At 47.1% G+C, this 22216-nt stretch overlaps 4 protein-coding genes across 4 annotated transcripts; 2 read left to right on the forward strand and 2 right to left on the reverse strand.

Annotated features, from left to right (window-relative positions):
* Window positions 1–212: 212 nt before the first annotated feature.
* EI90DRAFT_3146687 (60s acidic ribosomal protein-domain-containing protein) lies at window positions 213–2352 on the reverse strand (the record flags this gene model as incomplete). Its single annotated transcript, XM_039065447.1, has 4 exons — window positions 213–233; window positions 284–532; window positions 591–656; window positions 2350–2352. 4 exons carry the CDS (start codon window positions 2350–2352, stop codon window positions 213–215), a joined length of 339 nt encoding a protein of 112 aa, XP_038912325.1.
* Window positions 2353–3115: 763 nt separating this feature from the next.
* Window positions 3116–8806, reverse strand: EI90DRAFT_3156992 (Oligoxyloglucan reducing end-specific cellobiohydrolase). The gene is made up of 18 exons (XM_039066085.1): window positions 8434–8806; window positions 8227–8361; window positions 7973–8170; window positions 6863–7923; window positions 6539–6782; window positions 6359–6468; window positions 6113–6309; window positions 6018–6052; window positions 5897–5965; window positions 5267–5854; window positions 5118–5210; window positions 4789–5068; window positions 4666–4736; window positions 4170–4611; window positions 4021–4112; window positions 3861–3970; window positions 3500–3811; window positions 3116–3446 (listed from the first exon to the last, which is right to left on the reverse strand). Exons 1-18 carry the CDS (start codon window positions 8560–8562, stop codon window positions 3221–3223), a joined length of 4392 nt encoding a protein of 1463 aa, XP_038912326.1. The 5' UTR covers window positions 8563–8806; the 3' UTR covers window positions 3116–3220.
* A 400-nt stretch (window positions 8807–9206) lies between these two features.
* EI90DRAFT_3128841 (uncharacterized protein) lies at window positions 9207–10080 on the forward strand (the record flags this gene model as incomplete). The annotated part of the gene is made up of 3 exons (XM_039064141.1): window positions 9207–9377; window positions 9406–9511; window positions 9572–10080. 3 exons carry the CDS (start codon window positions 9207–9209, stop codon window positions 10078–10080), a joined length of 786 nt encoding a protein of 261 aa, XP_038912327.1.
* On the forward strand, window positions 9887–11198 carry EI90DRAFT_2144972 (uncharacterized protein). Its single transcript, XM_039052630.1, has 3 exons — window positions 9887–10675; window positions 10727–11067; window positions 11125–11198. Exons 1-2 carry the CDS (start codon window positions 10200–10202, stop codon window positions 11004–11006), a joined length of 756 nt encoding a protein of 251 aa, XP_038912328.1. The 5' UTR covers window positions 9887–10199; the 3' UTR covers window positions 11007–11067; window positions 11125–11198.
* Window positions 11199–22216: the final 11018 nt, after the last annotated feature.

Here is a 22216-nt window from a genome sequence, read left to right on the forward strand (position 1 = left end):
AACCCTGAATTTGGACTTTGAGGATACCATGTATTAGGTAAGGGGCCTAAGTCCACCGAGGCCCTGCGGTGGGGCGGGACGGACGGAATCTACACATACGTACGTATGTAGGACTAATCAAACCACGGCAAAACTGATACTCCAATAGGACTTCATGCAGTGTGGGGCGCGCAAGGCATAGGGGGGTGTAATGGCGGGAAGAAGAAGAGCAATTAATCGAACAACCCGAAACCCTGTCACGCAATTTCAGAATTTGGCTGTTGCACGACGAGACGGGACCTACCATGTCTTCATCGGACTCTTCCTTCTCCTCCTTTTTCTCCTCTTCTTTTTCCTCTACCAGGGCATCACCAGGAGCAGTGGCACCACCCGCACCAGGCACAGCACCAGCAGCAGGGGCGCCACCTCCTGACCCAACGTTTGATAGTAACTCTTTGACATCTTTCCCTTCGAGAGCTTTTGCAAGGAGGGTGGCCCAAATCGGTTCGACCTTCACACTTGCAGCCCCCAGTAAGGCGACCAGCTTGTCTGACTGGGATGAAGCATCATTGGAGAACAGGTTTGAATCCAGAAACCGGAGGATAACGTACAGTGATCTCAATCCCGTCATCGGCAAGGATGAGAGCGGCATAGGCTGGGGCAAGTTCAGTGGATGCCTAATATCAGAAAATCGACAGAAGTGAGCGCCTGGAGGCACGCATCCATAGAATAAAGATGCCATCCAGCCCATTTAGAACGAGACTTCTTCCCAGAGAAGTCCAGTGGGCATCTTTTGGCATAGATAATGCCTATAACGTTTCTTCAGTACTTACCATTAGGGTGGAGGGGCGAGGAATGCAGCAAACGATGAGGAGCGGATGTGAATTTGGTTCCGGATCCGACCAGTTCGATATCACGTGGTCCATCTCACCATTAATGTATGGAACGGACGAATATTGAAATGGTTCAAACGTTGGGTTCACATACGAAGGCGTCAATTCAAAATCTTCAGGGTTGCCATGAGGCACTGGCACTGCATCTGGAAAAGGAATAGTGGCGCATAGCTCAGGACTATCTGGGTTATGGGTAAGTCCATCTACATCTACATTAGCTTTCAAGTTCGATTCCTGCGTAACATTTTCCGGTTAAGAGGATGACTCCCTGCATCGAACTCAACACACTCGTGCTCCTTCTTCCTGATGGGCTTGTGAATGATGAAAGCAACCCTGCCGCCTCCCGACATGTTAGTTGGGATCCAGAGCTTGCTGACATAGTCGGTCTCCTTTCATTATGAAAGTTCACTAGGTCTTATTTTTTGCAATAGTTCAGCCTTTTTCGCCGGACTCCCTCACTCGCCGACTTGGACAAACTGTTAGAGTCGTCTTCTTCAGCAACTGGCGTTCGCATTGGAGGCGATGACTTGTGGGCGCTTGACCTGCTGGATCGCCTTTTCAGACTCTTCCCCAATAACCTGCTGTTCCCTGGTTGTACGCAATTGGAGTTTCAGGTATCGGAATGCGCATCCCTCGACTGTCCATTGGCAAGGGAGCTCATCGCGCGATGCGAGAAGTTATCCATTCGTGGTGCTCGTGTGGACTCTCGCGCTTGCCGAGACATCGCCCAGAACACTCAAGGATTGCGGGAACTTGAAGTGGACGGTTCATCTACTTATGTGGGCGTGAGCACGTCGTTAGAATTGAGCTGGTTTGAGATCATCGTGTCTCGCAACAAAGGTTCTTTGCGGACCGTGTCGATGTCTGGCATGCCGCAAGCTGCGATGGGGTTGCTCTCCTCGGTGCCCCTTCTCGAAACCTTGATAATTAACGACCGATGGGCCGGGCAATCATATGGCCTACAAGATCTGATTTCCCTCAGGCATCTTCATTGCCTTGGCTCGTGTGGAGATATTACTGCCATTTTGGGTCAGTTCCGTCTACCGGCGTTGGAATCATTGGAGATCACCTGTTCTCACGGCCCGCCCCCTCGCTTCGTCGGGGAGGTGTTCGCTTGCATGAGCTATGTTGGGCCAAAACTGCAACGTTTTTCCTTGAGGACTTCCGGGGAGGGGAAAGGGGTCGCAGTGATATCAGACGATTGGCTTCCACTGTTCCGATTCAATGATATGCGGCATTTTTCCATCAGTGGGGGTGGTGACATCGATTTTGCCGTGGACGAAAACACTATCTTTGAACTAACGAAGGCTTGGCCCAGCATCGAGATCCTTGTTCTACCCTGCAATCCGTTCACATCCTCATTTTTGACGATTGAATCTCTGATTATCATCGCATCCGCTTGTCCGAACCTCCGCACGCTACATGTACCCCTGTCAGGGGAGGACGTGCATACTATCCAGCACCCTCTCGCTTATACCATGGAACTGGGGTACTTGGTATCTAACTTGACGGAGCTAGGAGTTGGCGTCCCTCCTTGTCACTCTCCTGCGGAAACAGCCGGATTCCTTACTAATCTTTTCCCTCATCTCACGAAGCTTGTGAACGTAGATCCCACTGAAGCTGACACAGTACCTGCCGAACAGTGTCTCAATTGGATGGAGGTAGTTCAGCAGGTGCAAACGAGATTTGACCCCCCAATTCCGCGGACCGAAACCATTCAACTTGAGGAAGCTCTTTTCGCACTGTTGGACGAAGACGACGAGATGGAGGAGGGGGCCAGTCAAACGGATCCCGAGGATCTGTGTGCAATCGGTAGTCAAGATGACGAATGGATCGGGGTATCGACGCCTTCGAGTGAGCATAGCCAGGAAGAATGGGAGGCTGTGATGATGGAGGAATAAATTATAGTCAACCCTAGGCAGGACTCCAGCCTCTATGACAAACAAACAACATATAGTCAACCCTCGTTTTATACGTATGAGGGGAGCTTCAGTCGTCTAGCTTGTTAGTTCGATGCCTTCCAATACTTGTTCACATTTGGGCTTGTTTGTACCCATATGCTAGGCAGGTTACTGTCATGTTATGAACAAGAGCCTGACCCGGGTATTGCACACCGCAGCATAGTGACACTTTATTGGATGGGGACCTATTTCCCAGCAAAAGTGCGGCAGCGGTCGTCAATACACTCACAGTAATTTACTGACACGCGGAACATCACTGTTCTCGTCAACGAGAGTCCTGTATGAATACTTAACGCAAATATTTGTTCAGTACCATTCATTAGATGTAATGCACAAGTCCATGGATATCGAAAGCGATGGCCGAACATAAAGTAAAATTACGCCACTCTATTCCTCATCATCGAACCGCAGTACTCGAGCATCTTCATCCACGGGTACGTGTCGGTATCCGCGTTGTCTCGGGAATACGCTGTACCATATTGGTGAATTGGCAATTGCAGACCATGCTGTTGCCGCGAGGCCCATCACGAACCAAGGAATGGAGGCAATGGTCGATAACACACCGCTTTCTTCAGAGTCATCATCGCGCATGCTGTCGGGGAGTCGGATGGCGCTTAAAGTGATGTTAGGTCAGAAAAGAATATAGTTTGGGGGGAGACAACTCACCCTCTTCTGTAGCCGCCTTGTCGGTAATAGTAATAGGTGACGACACCTGTGATGGCGAACGGAAGCAGGAAAATAGACAGCCAAAACATGCCAGATCGGCCGCGCACGCCACCGCAGGAGTGAGCCGGCCCCCAATCAGGTCTTGCTCCATCTTGGCAAGTAGAGTATGGAATCTTGCGGTAAGCCGTACGCTCGTGCCAATAATCTAAGTCAGGGTCCTCCAAGCACATCTCTTCTAGATTTGGGGGTAACGGGGCAGCTCCTTCAGCGAGAACGCATTGCCCCGTGCTATTGCGAATGTGATTGAACTCGCTAACATGGCCATCAGCGACACACACGGATTGGCAAATCTTTCTCCTACCATTCAAAGTCTGTTTCAATGCACTGGCAATTCTTCACAATTTTCTGCAGATTCTGGACCTGGTCACCCACGGAGCAATCACGATCTCTCAACCTTCGACGGTACAGTGTCTACAAGATCTTCGTGAATGAAGTGCTATGGGTCATAATGCAGGGCGTACCTGGCGTCCGAAGAGGCATTGCTCCTCACGTTCCTCACTCGGGCTCCAGAGTTCGAAGTCATCGTGTGCCGGATCTTCTAATTTGAGCGCACCTGGAGGGTATGTGAGCTTAGTACCAACACGATCGTACGTCAGAGGCAGTTGCGCACATTGTCTGGATGTGATCGAGGAGAAATCAAGATGCACAGCAACTGATTTTCCAGCAGAAGTGTGACCAAAGAGGATAAACTTTCGATTCGTCTCCGCAGTCATCGTGACGATACTTGCTGCACGTATGCTATCCCCAAATTGGTACTCTTTCCACGATGTGCCTTCATTCGTACTATACAAGACTTTGTCTGTCGGGCCCTCGTCGTTCACGAGGACTAAAACGGAACCTGAGTCTCCGAATTCGAACATGTGCGCGTCTTTGTGAATCTCCTCCCATTGGAAACCACCATCGCGTGTAAGAAAGGTATCGGAATCTTTGTAGTCTACGAGATGTTCACCAACGTTCCCTACCGCTATCATGAGGCCAATGGCGGAAGGGCTGCTGTAGGTGGCTCGAGCGTCAATTCGTTCGGTGTATCCATGAATATGGAGGGAACATCCCTGGAACGTGTTTGGACATCTTGGATGGCAAACCAATGAACGATGAGTACTTACAACTTTACTGCACTTGTAAGGTTGGCCGAGGGAGTCCAATGGAGGCGGCGTCATCGGCTTCCATGTGCCACCTGGGGGAAAATGTGAGCAAGTGTCGGATTCATCCTCAACAGAGGGACTTACCATCGTTATGAGTGATGCGGGTTTGCAGCTTCTTTTTTCTCGTGACAGCGGCCTCGTTTGGATTAGCGACGATGTTCATCACTGCAATACCATCAAGTCCAATCATTTTCTCAAAGTCAACGTATCCCGCCCGATTGCGATTGGCATTTTCGAGTGAGAGGCCATAGTATGTCCCGTTCGAATTCGACTTAAGAAGGTTCCCCCACTCGGCACCATCCTTGTCGGAGGTGGTGAGGTGAAGGAAAACGGACTTGGTGCTCGATTCGAGTACCGTGTATGCCTGGGCGGATCTGAGTACAGTGGAAAACAGCGACGAGGAATCCACGAACGTGATTATCAAGACGCATAGATGGCGGGAAAAGACCTTTCGAATAATGAAGTCCGTCCAAAGACACCTGCAAGTCAAGCGCATTGCTTCCCACCTGCAATGAGGGGTAACTGAGTATGACAACTGCGCACTGGGGTAGAATGCACATACTTCACCGACCAAGAGATACTCGGAGAACTTAGCATATCCAACAACACGATCAAAGAGAAGGGTCTTCTTCCGATAAAAGTTCTGCCCGGCCCAAAGCTGCAAGGGGTTCATGAATCCAAAATTCTTCTGCGACCCTTTCTTATCCCTAAAGGATTCGCAAAGAATGAGTTCTTTGTCCAATTTTAGTTTGTGGTCTCTCGCCCATCCACATTTGACAACGTAGGTCTCGAAACGCTTCCAATGTCGCGCATGATCTGTACTGTAGAACGCTACAGCTTTGCAGTCTCCAATCGTTGTCTCGCAGTTTTCGCTACCGATGTAAATGAGCCAATCGCTCTGATCGGGGTGGGTATGGATGATAGAAAGGCGGAAGATATTCGGGGGAAGAGGGAGAGAGAGTTCAGTCCACATTCGACCTCGGTCAGTTGTGAGGAACATCTTATCCTTCCCTATTAAATAGGCACGGTCGTTGGAATAGGCGTGGTGGTAAACGGCAAGAATCTTCTCGCCGGGGCGCGGCTGTGCCCACGAATACCCTTCATTGACGGATTGCCAGACTTCGCCGTCTTCCAGATGCACCAGTATGGTCTGATGGAATTGAAGGGGTCAGTATTTTGAATACTGGAATACATCTTCGAGGTGACGTGCCTGGGAGTTTCTGAACCACCAGTGACCGGTGATACGACTAGGGAACTGGAACTAAGGAATTGCCTAATCAGGTGTAATGAGAAATTATAAACATCCCACTTACTGTCTGATGTGTGACATTCCCTTCAGGGGGTTGAGCTACCGGGATTCAGTAATCGCTGACGCATAATTATTAGATACCTGTCGCCAAGAACTCACCTTGAGAACAATCCTTCTCGACTTGTTTGTCAAGTATCACTCCTCCCTCTCTGGTACACGTGTTTCCAGGAATGAGCCTATATCCAGACGAACCCAGGTACTTCTCGTTCGGAGATTCTCCTTTGCATACACCTGGTCCGATTGGCTCAGGTCCAACAGCAACACACTTGCCATTTTGGAGGACGTAATTGTAGTCGCTGCGAAGAAATTAATTGTCAAACGTGCAATCAGGCTCGAGTGCAATACCATTCATAATCCTCCTCTTCACACGGACAATTCTCTTCATGTTCTTCTGGATCCCTGAACTTGTCTCCAACATAACAGTCCACATCGGCCTTTCGACGCCAATACCATTGCTATACAATAATCCAGTGTCAGCATTTCTCACTTCCGAACGCGGAGCAAACTTTCAAGTAATCCACGCACCTTATGACCCATTAAACATTCCTTCCCCTTTGCGGTTCTAGCCATCCACTTCTCCATGTCGTCCTGGCTACATTTCCTCTTCTTCATCAGGGCGAAGTCGAGGAACACAATCGCATGTCGGCCTTGGCCTATGTTAGGGTCCTGTCGCGAGAGTGTGCCGAGGAGGATGAACTTCTGAGATGTGGAATCTGGTATGGTCGTAAGAAGTCGAACGCGAAGTTTTGCGCCGAGGTTGTATTTTTCCCTGTAAATCGGGACATAGGAAAAAGAGAGAGGAGCCATCAGTACATAATGCTTGACGGCAGAAACGACCGAACGACTGACCAATCCTTCCCATCATTCCAGCTATACCAAACAAAATCGGTAGGTTCTTCATCGTCCGCAAGAACCATGATACTCCCTTTATCTCCAATTTCATACTTGTGCGCGCCCCTTTTAACCATCTTCCAAGTGACACCTGCGTCCGTACTCAGGAACGTATCACACTCATCATACGGCGCGAGATGCGACCCAACAGAACCCACACCAAGGACGAATCCGGGCGCAGGTGTGCTAAATACACGACCCAAATTGTGCGGCGTACTGACGCTGTATAGGTGCAGACCACATTCCTTGGAAGAACATGGAATCGGGTTGCCCGACTCGTCATGAGTGGGAGGTTGGATGGAACTCCACGACCTTCCATCATCAAACGTGATCATACTTTTGATCTTCTTAGCTCGAGGCGAATGTTCCATCTCTTCCACGTTCGTGACGATGTTCGCCAGTCCGACGCCTTCTACTCCATAGATATTTTCAAAATCAACATAACCAAATTCGTTCCTGTTGGTGTTTTGAAGCGACTGAGTGAAGAAAGTCCCATTGGAGTTGGATACGAAGAGTGTTCCTACGGCACTGGAGGGATGGTTTAAGACGTCCACAGCCAGTGAATGTGTGGTGCTTTCGACGATGGTATACGCATTTTCAAAGAGTTTAGAGGTGGATGCATGAGGGAATTTGGCATGACCCCATGTATGACCATCTAGGGAGACGTAGAGGTTCATCTCGGAATTGACACCTGATGGGTCTCCCGTGACATCTTTCACGGCCGCAATGAGGAACTTGGATACAACTCCCAATCCAACGACACCGCGACTCGCTTTCGGATTTAATTGTCCAAAATCCACAATTTGTTGGTTTTTGTCAAAAAAGTCGTCCGAGGAGAAAAGACGAGAGGAACTGATGCTATAGAATCCGCCAGTGTTTGATTTGTCAAAGGCAACGCAAAAGGTGAGGTTTGGATTGGTCGTAGCCGGGATATCTTTCGTGGAATGGGCCCAGCTACATTGTGAGGTCTGTTTGAGGAGAGAATCGGATGTTTGGAAACCATTGAGGGTATAGAATGTCTGGAATGGAGGTGGTAAGTGATAGATAGCAGTGGGAAAGTTGATATACCTCATCCTCGCACGTCTTGGACCACGGAAGGGTGCTCTTACATACTCTACCTTGATAGAGAATGTAATCCTTCTTGCCAGCATGGAAGGACAACGGTCTGGGGTTGAGAGACAGGTCAGCAGGGACATCGAATGACTGCCATAGCTTTCCCCTATCCATTGTCTTATAATGTTTCTTTCCCTTGGTCAAAATGAAGGCCTAGGGCGAATTAAAACATCAGAAATGACCGGCGGGCTTGGTGGAGGGGAACTGACTATCCGGTTATCGAAAGGATGCTCGATGAAGCCAACCGCTTCGCCTGATGGAACGCCTGGGGCAGGTTTCCATGACTTCCCTTCATTGTCTGAGATATACACGATACGGGCGGTTGGGTCATGATAAAGTACAACCTATCGCGATGTTAAATTGGAAGTGTGTGCAAGCAGTTAGTTTGTGTCCTAGGTTAGGGGTGAGCAACGAACGGAAGTATCCTCAAAGTAGAATATGCGATCAGGAAGGTTTTTGAAGGCAGTTAAGTCTGGTTTTGGGAGTGCTGACACTAGGACGGAGAAAACCCAAAGCGATAGCAAGAGAAAGCGCTGCATTGCCATGATAGGCTCAGCACGCGACCTGAGGCGAGTGCCTAGGTATATATTAGCAAGATGGAGAAGTAGATGGAAAGCAGATGCTCAGGAAAATGAGCGTCTGAAGGTGTCGACGTGTTCGAGGTCAGATGAGCATTCAACGGAAGTTGCCGGCGGGGTGAGTGCTGTTGACTTGACAATTGAGGAGCCCCGAACTGACTCTTTCTCATTTGGCACGAGAGCCCTGGGCGTCTGTTGGGATTCTTTGCGACGTCTCGTGAATGAAAATTCATTAACCGAGGAGGACTTTACTCTTATTGTTTCATTAATCGAGGATCACAACTGTGTCACATGCGGCCGGCGAAAGTGCGCAGCTCAACGTTATATTACTGCCAGAAGCGGTGAGATGGTACGTGCTGTATTCGGATGTCGCCTACTCGACAATGCCTAGTGTGGCGGCGCCGAATTGCGCATTCTGGATGCTCGCGAGAAACTTGGGTGTTGGTTACGATAATCGCTTAAATTTCCAGGTAACGATGATCAGAACCTGATTACATATTATAATGTGATAATATTTGTTCACAGAGTTGCTTGTAAAGGGAGCATTCATGGCCGCGTGATCAGGGTTGGAGCAAGGGTCTCATCAATTTAGTTCTCCAAAAAGTGGACTCATGTCTCGCTTGCAGCCAAATGCGTCGATCAATGCTCACAACAGTGCTCTTCTCATCCTCCTACCTTTACCATCATCATCTCGTACAAGGTTAACATATCTCCCTTCTCACTTCGTATCTGTAACTAAAAATATCTTTCTTGTTACTCTGCCAAGCCCTTCTACCCCACTTGTGAGCCGAGCCAATGGTCATGATTCAGAAATTCACTTTCCCTGCAAACGATTCCTTCTCCTCACTGTCCTCCCCCAGCCCTACGTCCGACAACCTACGCCAATCTGCACCCACAGAGGAGATCATGGATGCTAGTACGCCACATTTCGCGAACCATCGCTATCCTCATTCTCATTTACGTTCTCCTTATACAGACACCAGCAGCCCCTTTGAAGAGCGTCCAAAGCCATTCGTTTCCCAACAGGCAACGAATCAAGACATTCAAGATGACGGCCAGTCTGATTCCGCCTCCCTCTTTCCACCAGAACTATCTTACCGGATGGTTGATTGCGCACCTCCTTCCCCATCTCGTTCTTTCCTTCGTGTAGCTAAACGCACCTTCTCTCCTTCCCGATCAAAGCAACGTTCCAAGTCACGTTCCCGCATAGAGGAACATGTCCCACCTTCATCCCCTTCATCCGCTAACGTTCAGGGTGGGAGGAAAACATTTAATTTTGGGATTCAATCATTTCCTTCGTTCCCTACCATCCAGGCTTCCCCAGGTATTCCCGTTCTGCCCCAGACAGCGAAAGAATCTCCTGTGAAGAAATTCATGCGACGCACCGCCACCCTCTTGCGTCTGGCAAAGCCTTCTTCACATGAAGCACCCCTTCCTCTGCACCCGACCATCACAGCCGGGTCCCCGATACCGGACGCCATTTAGATGTCAATGGTACCCCCCCAGTATCAGGCAACCAATCCTCGCGGAACAGAGCTTCAACTCTTCCCACAGGGTCTAACCCAGCACTCACCGATACCAACACGATTTCTAGGAACAGGTTAATGTTTCTGTCTCCGTCACGTTCCCTTCCTTCGCTTCCACCTGCGTCACTCCCGGAGATGACTCACGAAATTACCCTGCCACCATTTTTGAATGGCACCCCTTCTCAGGATCTTATCTCACCAAGTCCTTCTGCTGAGGGTATTTCTCTGGGCCCGCTAACGCCTGTGTCGCCCATAATTATTGTTGATGAGCCTGCTGAGATGTGGAAGGATGAGGGTACTTCGGCGGAAGCGCCGATTGAAGCTCAGATCGGTGGTGTTGAGCTTACTGAAGCGATGGAATCCGGGATCAGCGTGTCTATCGATTCTAAAGACGCAGGTGGCGACGAGAAGCGATCATCGAATGACTGGCAGATCCTGGATATTGGCATTATGGATGCAGACATACGGGAATCATCATTCTCCTCTCCCATTTCGGGAACTCGATCTCGCTCTTCTTCAGGTTCAATCTTTTTGTCGGCCCAGTCCGTGCCACAGTGCGTCCCTTCGCCTTCATTATTGATTTCCCCATTGAAATGGTGTTCCAGTGGAGAGTCGCTCCCATCACCTTCGATGTCCGCACCGCCTTCCTGGTCCAAAATTGCATCGTCTCCGGTCAGGCCTCGAAAATCCCTCTGTCGGACGCTCCTTACTTTACTCTCAAACACCGAGAAGGCAGACCCGAGCAATGATACACGATCTCGATCTCCAGCTTTTGTGATGGCTCTTAGTCCGACCATGCACTCAAACGGATCGATTGCGAGACAGACGATGTTTATTGAGGATGATGAGATGAGGTATCTGAGCGAGGTGGCGTTTTCGACGTGAGAGCATCACCACATGGGCGAAGATGAGTTATACGTCATTATTTTCTTGCGTAGTCCAATTGGTTTAGTTGAACCCGATATTACATAAAAAAACAAACAAATAAATATCGGATTCACAGGTTTTTACTTCCTTCTGTAAAACCACCTCCGTGCACCAGTGCACCAGTGCATGCACTCAGACGGTTGATTGCTATCTAAGAAGTGAGGGTCGGCAACCAAGCCTAAAAGTGGCGGGACGTTTTCCTCTATACACAATGATAGTATGCAAATAAACATAGGATGTTGTTTGTAGTGACCTATATTAGTGCACCTTAGGTTTGCTTTTTCTCAAATCACTGCGTTCAGAGGAGAATTATTCCGGGGCCGAATAGTACAGAAATAGTTGTAATATTCTCTGTTATTGTGCAGTACTATTCGATTACAGAAAAGGTCAGGAACAGTGCAGACTCCTGCAGCCGATTTGTCAGGAATAGTGCAGAATATCACAGACCTAATTTGGGGGCATGCGTGCATAATGGCAGCTGATCCTGGCACTATCCGTTGCTGAATATCACATTTCCTTGAATTGTCATTGATATTGATTTCATTCAAACTCTAGAGAATATCGCGAGTAACATAACATCACAAAATGACGAACAAGGTTTGAGGACATCATGAGCATCACTCAACAGACAGAGGAGAGAGAGGGTGATGTGCTGGCTCAGAGGGAGGCCTGAGCCCCACGGCAACTGGACAAGAAGATACAACCTGAACATGTTAGCACAAAGGTAAAGCTCCATAGCATACAGGTCGTACACCTTGGACAACCGATATCTAGGCCTATAGAGGGGGGTTCTCAGGACGTTCAAAGAGGGCCTAGAGGCCTCTTTTGTATGGGAACATCCCAGGACATCCTGAGACGTCCTGAGAATTCACTTTCAATTCAAACATTCCGTCTGGGATGTCCGTAATTCAAACTGAAGTCACATGTCTGTTGCTATCCACTTCTGTAGCTGTGTGCATCCTAGAAATTGCAGAATCATGAGTTGGAGTAATAATACGAAATAAAGAGGAATTTTAGAGGAATTTATTGCAAAAAACCCGATGGAAAATGGTTGAGTCTCAGATGTCGAAAAAATACGAGAAAATATGTAAAGTTTACTTTGAAGACATGTATTGCAGTGCGCAAACTTTGAGGACATTTGAACTACTATTTGTCAGGGCCCGGCCTCGGACTCGGAGGCTCCCTGACCTCAGCCCCTGTAAGGGATGGACAGGGATGGGATGATGCGCGCTTTGCGCGCATTTCATTTATTCATTTATTCTTTAATACTCTTCGTAATAAACAATGTAAAACAACTGTATATATATATAGTGTCCGGGGTCGGGGAAAGGGGCTTTGCTCTTCTCCTCCCCCCTGTCGAATACTAGCTCCATACAGTCTACGTTATCGACAGCCTGAGGATTGAGGAGTCACCAAGGCCGGCACCCCAACCGGCCTTACAGCCCCCATCTAACCTGTCCTCACACTATGCGGGGCATGAGATGTATAGTAAAAGGAAGATAATATATACACTTGCCTATGCGGGGCATGGGATGAGAAGAAGGGTAAAGGTCTCATCTCCCCGCATGGTTGCTATATAAAGGAATGGGTCACATGCCCACAACTATACAGCTCTTAGAGTTGTGTAGTGTGACCTGGAGGGAACATCCAGGTGGCAGTGCCCAGTAAGCGTGGGAACGTTCTGGGCGAGTTGCTCGCCCAGAACTGTGGCTGTGACCCGTGGGAACATTCTGGGCGAGCTGCTCGCTCAGAAAGTTCCCACGCTATCCCGTGTGCGCGGATACACAACACAGAAAGGCAACAACAAGGCAACAATGAAGGAATGGAAGGAAGGGATTGGTTGGGGAGTCTGGGGCACCCTAGGGCAGGGTGCTGAACCCTGACACTATTCAGCGAGATAGGGGAAATGCACGATATATTCCCCGCTCCTCCCATACTATCTTGCTCATTTTTCCATCGTTTTGAATGAGACCAGCTGCGTTGGAAAGCTAAGGTTTAGTATAGTTGAATGGTGTAAGGTTAGCACGGTTATGAGGAGCGGTTGAGGCTTCCAACACAATTTTGGGTTTCCAGGCCACTTTCTTATTGTTCTGTCTTTTTTAATTTCTTTTATTAGTGTTTTCCATTTCTTAAAGCCAATTGAAATGTTCTTGAAGCTACCATGGCATATTATCTCTGTTTGTTTCTACAGGGAAAAGTTCATGCACGACAAAATAACTATTTTTATGGATTTTATGCTGTAGCCTACAAAGCACACAGGCCTAGTCTTTCCACCGTTTTCACATCCATTTCCCACCCACATTACTCGCTCTTTCCAATTTTTTTCGATTTTTCTGAAACCATTTTCAGTTCCCAAGCAGGATTCTCATGCATAACATAACTTTCAACTTCTTACCCCATGATCTCCACAACTACGCCTTTAAAACAAACCTTCTTATGCTCAATCGATAGAGTGGGATTATTTCTCCTATCATGAAAAATTTTTGTGCTGAATGGACCAATATTAGTAGAGATTCTTGCATGTGGTCCATTCAACACCATGCTGAATCTCACATGGACTTGACAGCACCTGTCAAGAACCACTGGGCCAATTTGAATAAAATGGAAAGCTGAAGGGGAGGAGAGGTTATTGGAGCTCAAAAAAAGGCATGAAAGGGGACGGTTTGGTTTCGTGTTGACCTTCTTTCATATCAGGCTGCTCCAGCAGTATTTCCCCCATATATCCCCCATTTCTTCGTCGATTTCCACATATTTTGTATCATTAGAAAGCTGTAATCAAAATGAATCGAAGTAGGCTGTAGCGGGGAGATTTAGTGCAGCCATTGTGGAAATCATCAACTTTATTCATTGTGTGGCCATCAATTGGCATAATTTGCGAATATATTGACAAACCTGCCATTGATTTCTCTCAAATTTGGTACTATAAGAAAAGTATACTCCACGGGCACTCACAATATTTTTTCATATTTTTAAGACTCCTGAGAGACTCTGGATGTCGACCTTTTCCCTTTTCCCATGCAATCCATGTTCGGTGAATATTCATGACAACACATGTTAGAACTTGAATGTGGTAATATATATGCTTACATGTGACATAACATGTGTGTTCTTCCTGTTATAAATTTCCTCTTACCCAGAGCTTGTATGTACTTTTAAGTGATGGAAAGAGGAGAATCTTCCAAATCGGTGGAGATTTGACAGAGATGCCAGCCTCTCAAGCAACCTATAGTGCGTGGGAAAGGGGCTTGCACATACCAGAGATAATGGTTATCTACAATGGCTTGTAGAATCTCAAAAATCTTTATAAGCATTAAAAATTCCTTTGAAAACACCACAGCAAAGTATAAATGCTCAAAATCATTGAGAAACATTGCCCATTCCCCCACCTCAGCCCTAATTTCGATAATTTTGATTTATCTTTTCCATTTTCCTGTCTACTATTTATGTAAATATGTCAGGGGACGACTCCCAGGTCCCCATGACCCTCCCCTATGGCCCACAGCCTCAGGTCTGGCCAGCCCTATCCAGGGCACAATCTACTGTGGGTAAGAAGATGAATAGATAGGAAGGCAAGTAAGATACAACTTGCCTACTGTGGGTAAGAAGATGAGAAGGAAGCTAACTTCTCATCTTCCCACAGTGGCCACCATATCAGGAAAACTTCCGGGGATACCCGGAAGTCACATGAAGGAGTAGGAACCGGGCCCGGAGCATGCGGCACACGGAGCGTGCACGCATGTGGGAAGCGCAGCGGGTGGAAGCGGGTCCGGGCTAGGGTGTGTGCCCTGACAAAATAGCCATATGTACAACTTCCCCTAACATTGTGGGGCACATAGTTATCAGGACATCCTCAGATTTTCCCACAGTCCATTTTTGGCAGCAAGCTGCATCACCAGGACGTCCTAGGATGTCCACATTGAAATAGGCCATTTAGGCCCTATTTGAAGCGTAAAAATCACCCCTTGATAGGGCAGGTTAATTGGCTGACTAGCCTGGGTCGTACCTCCAATTTCCAACTTGGGGTTTGGCACCAATTTGGATGAGAGCAACTAAAGCAGTCTGGAACTGCCACAAAATCGATGTTAGTTGACGTGGTGTATAAGTCAAGCTCCATGCAATGGGCAACTGAAAATGCTCACTAAAAACCTTGTGTTTAGGTGATGCGCAGATCAAAGGGGATGCATGTAGCACTAGTACCACATCATACTAGTTTGCTTCAAGGCCGAATTGCAATCAGTCATGGACTGTAAACCAAACAGCAGTTTGATTAATGCTGAGTCTGAATGGAAGGCTCCTTCAACCACCCGGACTGAGCCAGACTATTAACTTAACCAACAAATGGTCAGGTCAACAGTCCATGACTGATTTGAGTTGGTCTCAAAGTGAATCAAAGCACAGACTCGTACCTGGTTGGAGCTTGTGGATGCGCACAGCAACATGCAATTTTACTTCTTGTGGAACATATGATTACCAACTCCAACTGGGTATGTGTAAGGGATTAACCTTACTTCACTATAATTCCGATTATAGTGATGCTGTTATTTCTTTATTTATTTGTGCCGAGATATGTAAATTACATATATATACCTCGGAGTAGTTGTAAAGGCCTGGTAGCCTTTTACCTCTACCCCGTTGAATATACAGCCCATCAAAGCTTATGTTTAGATGGACCTACTGAGGCCTGAGGTGAACAGGGGAACGGAATGTTACCATCCCCAAAATAGTAAGCAACCCTTCAGTATGAGTCTGACTGCAGTGGTCCAACACACAAACATCCAAATGCACATAAACAAACAACAACAAATTCAGAACAGTAGGTAATGTGTATAGACATATTAAGAGGGGGCCTAGGGTTCCAGGGTTTTGAAAAATCCCTAGGGCAGGATCCCTAGCCCTAACCTGGGTCATCCTGCCCTAGGGTCAAAAAATTCCTAGGGACCAGGTTCAGCTTGCCCTAGCGCTAGGGCATCAAGCAGTAGGGCACTCTAGCAAGTTTTACTTTGGCTTGCACATTTCTGTTCCCCCTGGAGGAACAGAGTATGCACCACCACTTGTGTCACAATATTGTAACAAAATGTTGTCACAGATGCACTTCTGTTCCCCCTGGAGGAACAGAGTATGCATCACCGCTTGTGTCACAATATTGTAACAAAATATTGTCACAGAGGCATTCTGTTCCCCCTAGAGGAACAGAGTATGCATCACTGGTTTGGTCACAAAAATTGTGACACAAGTTGTCACTGCATTTCTGTTCCCCTTTGGAGGAACAGAGTATACATCACCGCTTGTGTCACAAAAATTGTGACAAAAAGTCGTCACAGATGCACTTCTGTTCCCCCTAGAGGAACAGAGTGTGCACCACCGCTTGTGTCACAATATTGTAACAAAATGTTGTCACAGAGGCATTCTGTTCCCCCTAGAGGAACAGAGTGTGCATCACCGCTTGTGTCACAATATTGTAACAAAACATTGTCACAGAGGCATTCTGTTCCCCCTGGAGGAACAGAGTATGCATCACCGGTTGAGTCACAAAAATTGTGACATGAGTTGTCACTGCCTTTTCTGTTCCCCCTGGAGGAACAGAGTGTGCACCACCGCTTGTGTCACAATATTGTAACAAAATGTTGTCACAGAGGCATTCTGTTCCCCCTAGAGGAACAGAGTGTGCACCACCCTTTGTGTCACAATATTGTAACAAAATGTTGTCACAGATGCACTTCTGTTCCCCCTGGAGGAACAGAGTATGCATCACCGCTTGTGTCACAATATTGTAACAAAATGTTGTCACAGATGCACTTCTGTTCCCCCTGGAGGAACAGAGTATGCATCACCGGTTCGGTCACAAACATTGTGACACAAGTTGTCACAGAGGCATTCTGTTCCCCCTAGAGGAACAGAGTGTGCATCACCGCTTGTGTCACAATATTGTAACAAAATATTGTCACAGAGGCATTCTGTTCCCCCTAGAGGAACAGAGTATGCATCACCGGTTTGGTCACAAAAAGTGTGACACAAGTTGTCACTGCATTGCATTTCTGTTCCCCTTGGAGGAACAGGTGTGCATCACCGCTTGTTGTGTCACAAAAATTGTGACTCAAGTTGTCACTGTATTTCTGTTCCTCCTGGAGGTGCCAACACTCCTTCTATTGCAATAGGCTTTCCTCAAGCTGACGAAAGCATAGTGGTACATTTCTGTTCCCCTTGGAGGAACAGAGCATGCATCACCGCTTGTGTCACAAAAATTGTGACAAAAAGTCGTCACAGATGCACTTCTGTTCCCCCTAGAGGAACAGAGTGTGCACCACCGCTTGTGTCACAATATTGTAACAAAATGTTGTCACAGAGGCATTCTGTTCCCCCTAGAGGAACAGAGTGTGCATCACTGCTTGTGTCACAATATTGTAACAAAACATTGTCACAGAGGCATTCTGTTCCCCCTGGAGGAACAGAGTATGCATCACCGGTTGAGTCACAAAAATTGTGACATGAGTTGTCACTGCCTTTTCTGTTCCCCTGGAGGAACAGAGTGTGCATCACCGCTTGTGTCACAATATTGTAACAAAATGTTGTCACAGAGGCATTCTGTTCCCCCTAGAGGAACAGAGTGTGCACCACCGCTTGTGTCACAATATTGTAACAAAATATTGTCACAGAGGCATTCTGTTCCCCCTAGAGGAACAGAGTATGCATCACCGGTTCGGTCACAAACATTGTGACACAAGTTGTCACCACATTTCTGTTCCCCCTAGAGGAACAGAGTATGCATCACTGCTTGTGTCACAATATTGTAACAAAATATTGTCACAGAGGCATTCTGTTCCCCCTAGAGGAACAGAGTATGCATCACCGGTTTGGTCACAAAAATTGTGACACAAGCCGTCACTGCATTTTCTGTTCCCCCTGGAGGAACAGAGTATGCATCACCGGTTTGGTCACAAAAATTGTGACACAAGTTGTCACAGATGCACTTCTGTTCCCCTTGGAGGAACAGAGTATGCATCACCGTTTGTGTCACAATATTGTAACAAAATGTTGTCACAGAGGCATTCTGTTCCCCCTAGAGGAACAGAGTATGCATCACCGGTTGAGTCACAAAAATTGTGACACGAGTTGTCACTGCATTTTCTGTTTCCCCTGGAGGAACAGAGTGTGCACCACCGCTTGTGTCACAATATTGTAACAAAATGTTGTCACAGAGGCATTCTGTTCCCCCTAGAGGAACAGAGTGTGCACCACCGCTTGTGTCACAATATTGTAACAAAATGTTGTTAAGAGGGGGCCTAGGGTTCCAGGGTTTGAAAAATCCCTAGGGCAGGATCCCTAGCCCTAACCTGGGTCATCCTGCCCTAGGGTCAAAAAATTCCTAGGGACCAGGTTCAGCTTGCCCTAGCGCTAGGGCATCAAGCAGTAGGGCACTCTAGCAAGTTTTACTTTGGCTTGCACATTTTTGTACCCCCTGGAGGAACAGAGTATGCATCACCGGTTGGGTCACAAAAATATTGTGACACAAGTTGTCACAGATGCACTTCTGTTCCCCTTGGAGGAACAGAGTATGCATCACTGCTTGTGTCACAATATTGTAACAAAATATTGTGACAGAGGCATTCTGTTCCCCCTAGAGGAACAGAGTATGCATCACCGGTTTGGTCACAAAATTGTGACACAAGTTGTCACTGCATTTCTGTTCCCCTTTGGAGGAACAGAGTATACATCACCGCTTGTGTCACAAAAATTGTGACAAAAAGTCGTCACAGATGCACTTCTGTTCCCCCTAGAGGAACAGAGTGTGCACCACCGCTTGTGTCACAATATTGTAACAAAATGTTGTCACAGAGGCATTCTGTTCCCCCTAGAGGAACAGAGTGTGCATCACCGCTTGTGTCACAATATTGTAACAAAACATTGTCACAGAGGCATTCTGTTCCCCTAGAGGAACAGAGTATGCATCACCGGTTGAGTCACAAACATTGTGACACAAGTTGTCACTGCATTTTCTGTTCCCCCTGGAGGAACAGAGTATGCATCACCGGTTGAGTCACAAAAATTGTGACATGAGTTGTCACTGCCTTTTCTGTTCCCCCTGGAGGAACAGAGTGTGCACCACCGCTTGTGTCACAATATTGTAACAAAATGTTGTCACAGAGGCATTCTGTTCCCCCTAGAGGAACAGAGTGTGCACCACCGTTTGTGTCACAATATTGTAACAAAATGTTGTCACAGAGGCATTCTGTTCCCCCTAGAGGAACAGAGTATGCATCACCGGTTTGGTCACAAAAATCGTGACACAAGTTGTCACTGCATTTCTGTTCCCCTTGGAGGAACAGAGTATGCATCACCGCTTGTGTCACAAAAATTGTGACAAAAAGTCGTCACAGATGCACTTCTGTTCCCCCTAGAGGAACAGAGTGTGCACCACCGCTTGTGTCACACTATTGTAACAAAATGTTGTCACAGAGGCATTCTGTTCCCCCTAGAGGAACAGAGTATGCATCACCGGTTCGGTCACAAAAATTGTGACACAAGTTGTCACCACATTTCTGTTCCCCTTGGAGGAACAGAGTATGCATCACCGCTTGTGTCACAATATTGTAACAAAATGTTGTCACAGAGGCATTCTGTTCCCCCTAGAGGAACAGAGTGTGCACCACCGCTTGTGTCACAATATTGTAACAAAATGTTGTCACAGATGCACTTCTGTTCCCCTGGAGGAACAGAGTATGCATCACCGCTTGTGTCACAATATTGTAACAAAATGTTGTCACAGAGGCATTCTGTTCCCCTAGAGGAACAGAGTATGCATCACCGGTTGAGTCACAAAAATTGTGACACAAGTTGTCACTGCATTTTCTGTTCCCCCTGGAGGAACAGAGTGTGCATCACCGCTTGTTGTGTCACAAAAATTGTGACTCAAGTTGTCACTGTATTTCTGTTCCTCCTGGAGGTGCCGACACTCCTTCTATTGCAATAGGCTTTCCTCAAGCTGACGAAAGCATAGTGGAAATTTTTGAATGGCATGCATCACCACTTGTGTCACAATATTGTAACAAAATATTGTCACAGAGGCATTCTGTTCCCCTTGGAGGAACAGAGTATGCATCACCGCTTGTGTCACAATATTGTAACAAAATATTGTCACAGAGGCATTCTGTTCCCTAGAGGAACAGAGTATGCATCACCGGTTGAGTCACAAAAATTGTGACATGAGTTGTCACTGCATTTTCTGTTCCCCCTGGAGGAACAGAGTGTGCATCACCGCTTTTGTGTCACAATATTGTAACAAAATATTGTCACAGAGGCATTCTGTTCCCCCTAGAGGAACAGAGTATGCATCACCGGTTCAGTCACAAAAATTGTGACACGAGTTGTCACTGCATTTTCTGTTCCCCCTGGAGGAACAGAGTGTGCACCACCGCTTGTGTCACAATATTGTAACAAAATGTTGTCACAGAGGCATTCTGTTCCCCTAGAGGAACAGAGTATGCATCACCGCTTGTGTCACAATATTGTAACAAAATATTGTCACAGAGGCATTCTGTTCCCCCTAGAGGAACAGAGTATGCATCACCGGTTTGGTCACAAAAATTGTGACACAAGTTGTCACAGATGCACTTCTGTTCCCCTTGGAGGAACAGAGTATGCATCACCGTTTGTGTCACAATATTGTAACAAAATGTTGTCACAGAGGCATTCTGTTCCCCCTAGAGGAACAGAGTATGCATCACCGGTTGAGTCACAAAAATTGTGACACGAGTTGTCACTGCATTTTCTGTTTCCCCTGGAGGAACAGAGTGTGCACCACCGCTTGTGTCACACTATTGTAACAAAATGTTGTCACAGAGGCATTCTGTTCCCCCTAGAGGAACAGAGTGTGCACCACCGCTTGTGTCACACTATTGTAACAAAATGTTGTCACAGAGGCATTCTGTTCCCCCTAGAGGAACAGAGTGTGCACCACCGCTTGTGTCACACTATTGTAACAAAATGTTGTCACAGAGGCATTCTGTTCCCCCTAGAGGAACAGAGTGTGCACCACCGTTTGTGTCACAATATTGTAACAAAATGTTGTCACAGATGCACTTCTGTTCCCCCTGGAGGAACAGAGTATGCATCACCGCTTGTGTCACAATATTGTAACAAAATATTGTCACAGAGGCATTCTGTTCCCCCTAGAGGAACAGAGTATGCATCACCGGTTGAGTCACAAAAATTGTGACACAAGTTGTCACTGCATTTTCTGTTCCCCCTGGAGGAACGGAGTACTCATCACCGGTTCGGTCACAAACATTGTGACACAAGTTGTCACAGATGCACTTCTGTTCCCCTTGGAGGAACAGAGTATGCATCACCGTTTGTGTCACAATATTGTAACAAAATGTTGTCACAGAGGCATTCTGTTCCCCCTAGAGGAACAGAGTGTGCATCACCGCTTGTGTCACAATATTGTAACAAAATATTGTCACAGAGGCATTCTGTTCCCCTTGGAGGAACAGAGTATGCATCGCCGGTTGAGTCACAAAAATTGTGACATGAGTTGTCACTGCATTTTCTGTTCCCCCTGGAGGAACAGAGTGTGCATCACCGCTTGTTGTGTCACAAAAATTGTGACTCAAGTTGTCACTGTATTTCTGTTCCTCCTGGAGGTGCTGACACTCCTTCTATTGCAATAGGCTTTCCTCAAGCTGACGAAAGCATAGTGGTACATTTCTGTTCCCCTTGGAGGAACAGAGTATGCATCACCGTTTGTGTCACAATCTTGTGACAAAACTTTGTGACAGATGCACTTCTGTTCCTCTTGGAGGTGCTGACACTCTTTCTATTGCAATAGGCTTTCCTCAAGCTGACGAAAGCACACAGATCCCTTTAGAGGAACAGAAATGTGGTGACAACTTGTGTCACAATATTTGTGACCGAACCGGTGATGCATACTCTGTTTCCCCCTGTGCATCACCGCTTTTGTCACAGTTGTGACACAAACTTTGTCACAATAACTGTTGGCGCCACCTGAACATAAAAATGAGAACTTGTAGGTTAACTTCACCACATGGTCTCCACCCTCCTCCGTTGTACTGAACCAGGATGATGCTGAGGCCAACTCACAATTGGTGATGTTGAGTCTAGCAGCGCTTGTGATCTATGTGTGTTTCCTTTCTCGGAACAGTTGCTGCCAA

The sequence above is a fragment of the Cantharellus anzutake genome, assembly GCF_015039405.1.
Source record: "Cantharellus anzutake strain C23 chromosome Unknown EI90scaffold_52, whole genome shotgun sequence".
NCBI lineage: Eukaryota > Fungi > Basidiomycota > Agaricomycetes > Cantharellales > Hydnaceae > Cantharellus > Cantharellus anzutake.

Coding starts and splice junctions, on each gene's coding strand:
- EI90DRAFT_2144972 (XM_039052630.1), top strand. CDS start 10,200: ATGTTTCTGTCTCCGTCACGTTCCCTTCCTTCGCTTCCACCTGCGTCA. Junction 10,676..10,726: donor TCGGCCCAGTCCGTGCCACA/GTGCGTCCCTTC, acceptor ATGGTGTTCCAG/TGGAGAGTCGCTCCCATCAC.
- EI90DRAFT_3156992 (XM_039066085.1), bottom strand. CDS start 8,562: ATGGCAATGCAGCGCTTTCTCTTGCTATCGCTTTGGGTTTTCTCCGTC. Junction 5,211..5,266: donor AGTATCTCTTGGTCGGTGAA/GTATGTGCATTC, acceptor CCCTCATTGCAG/GTGGGAAGCAATGCGCTTGA. Junction 3,812..3,860: donor ATTGAAACAGACTTTGAATG/GTAGGAGAAAGA, acceptor TGGCCATGTTAG/CGAGTTCAATCACATTCGCA.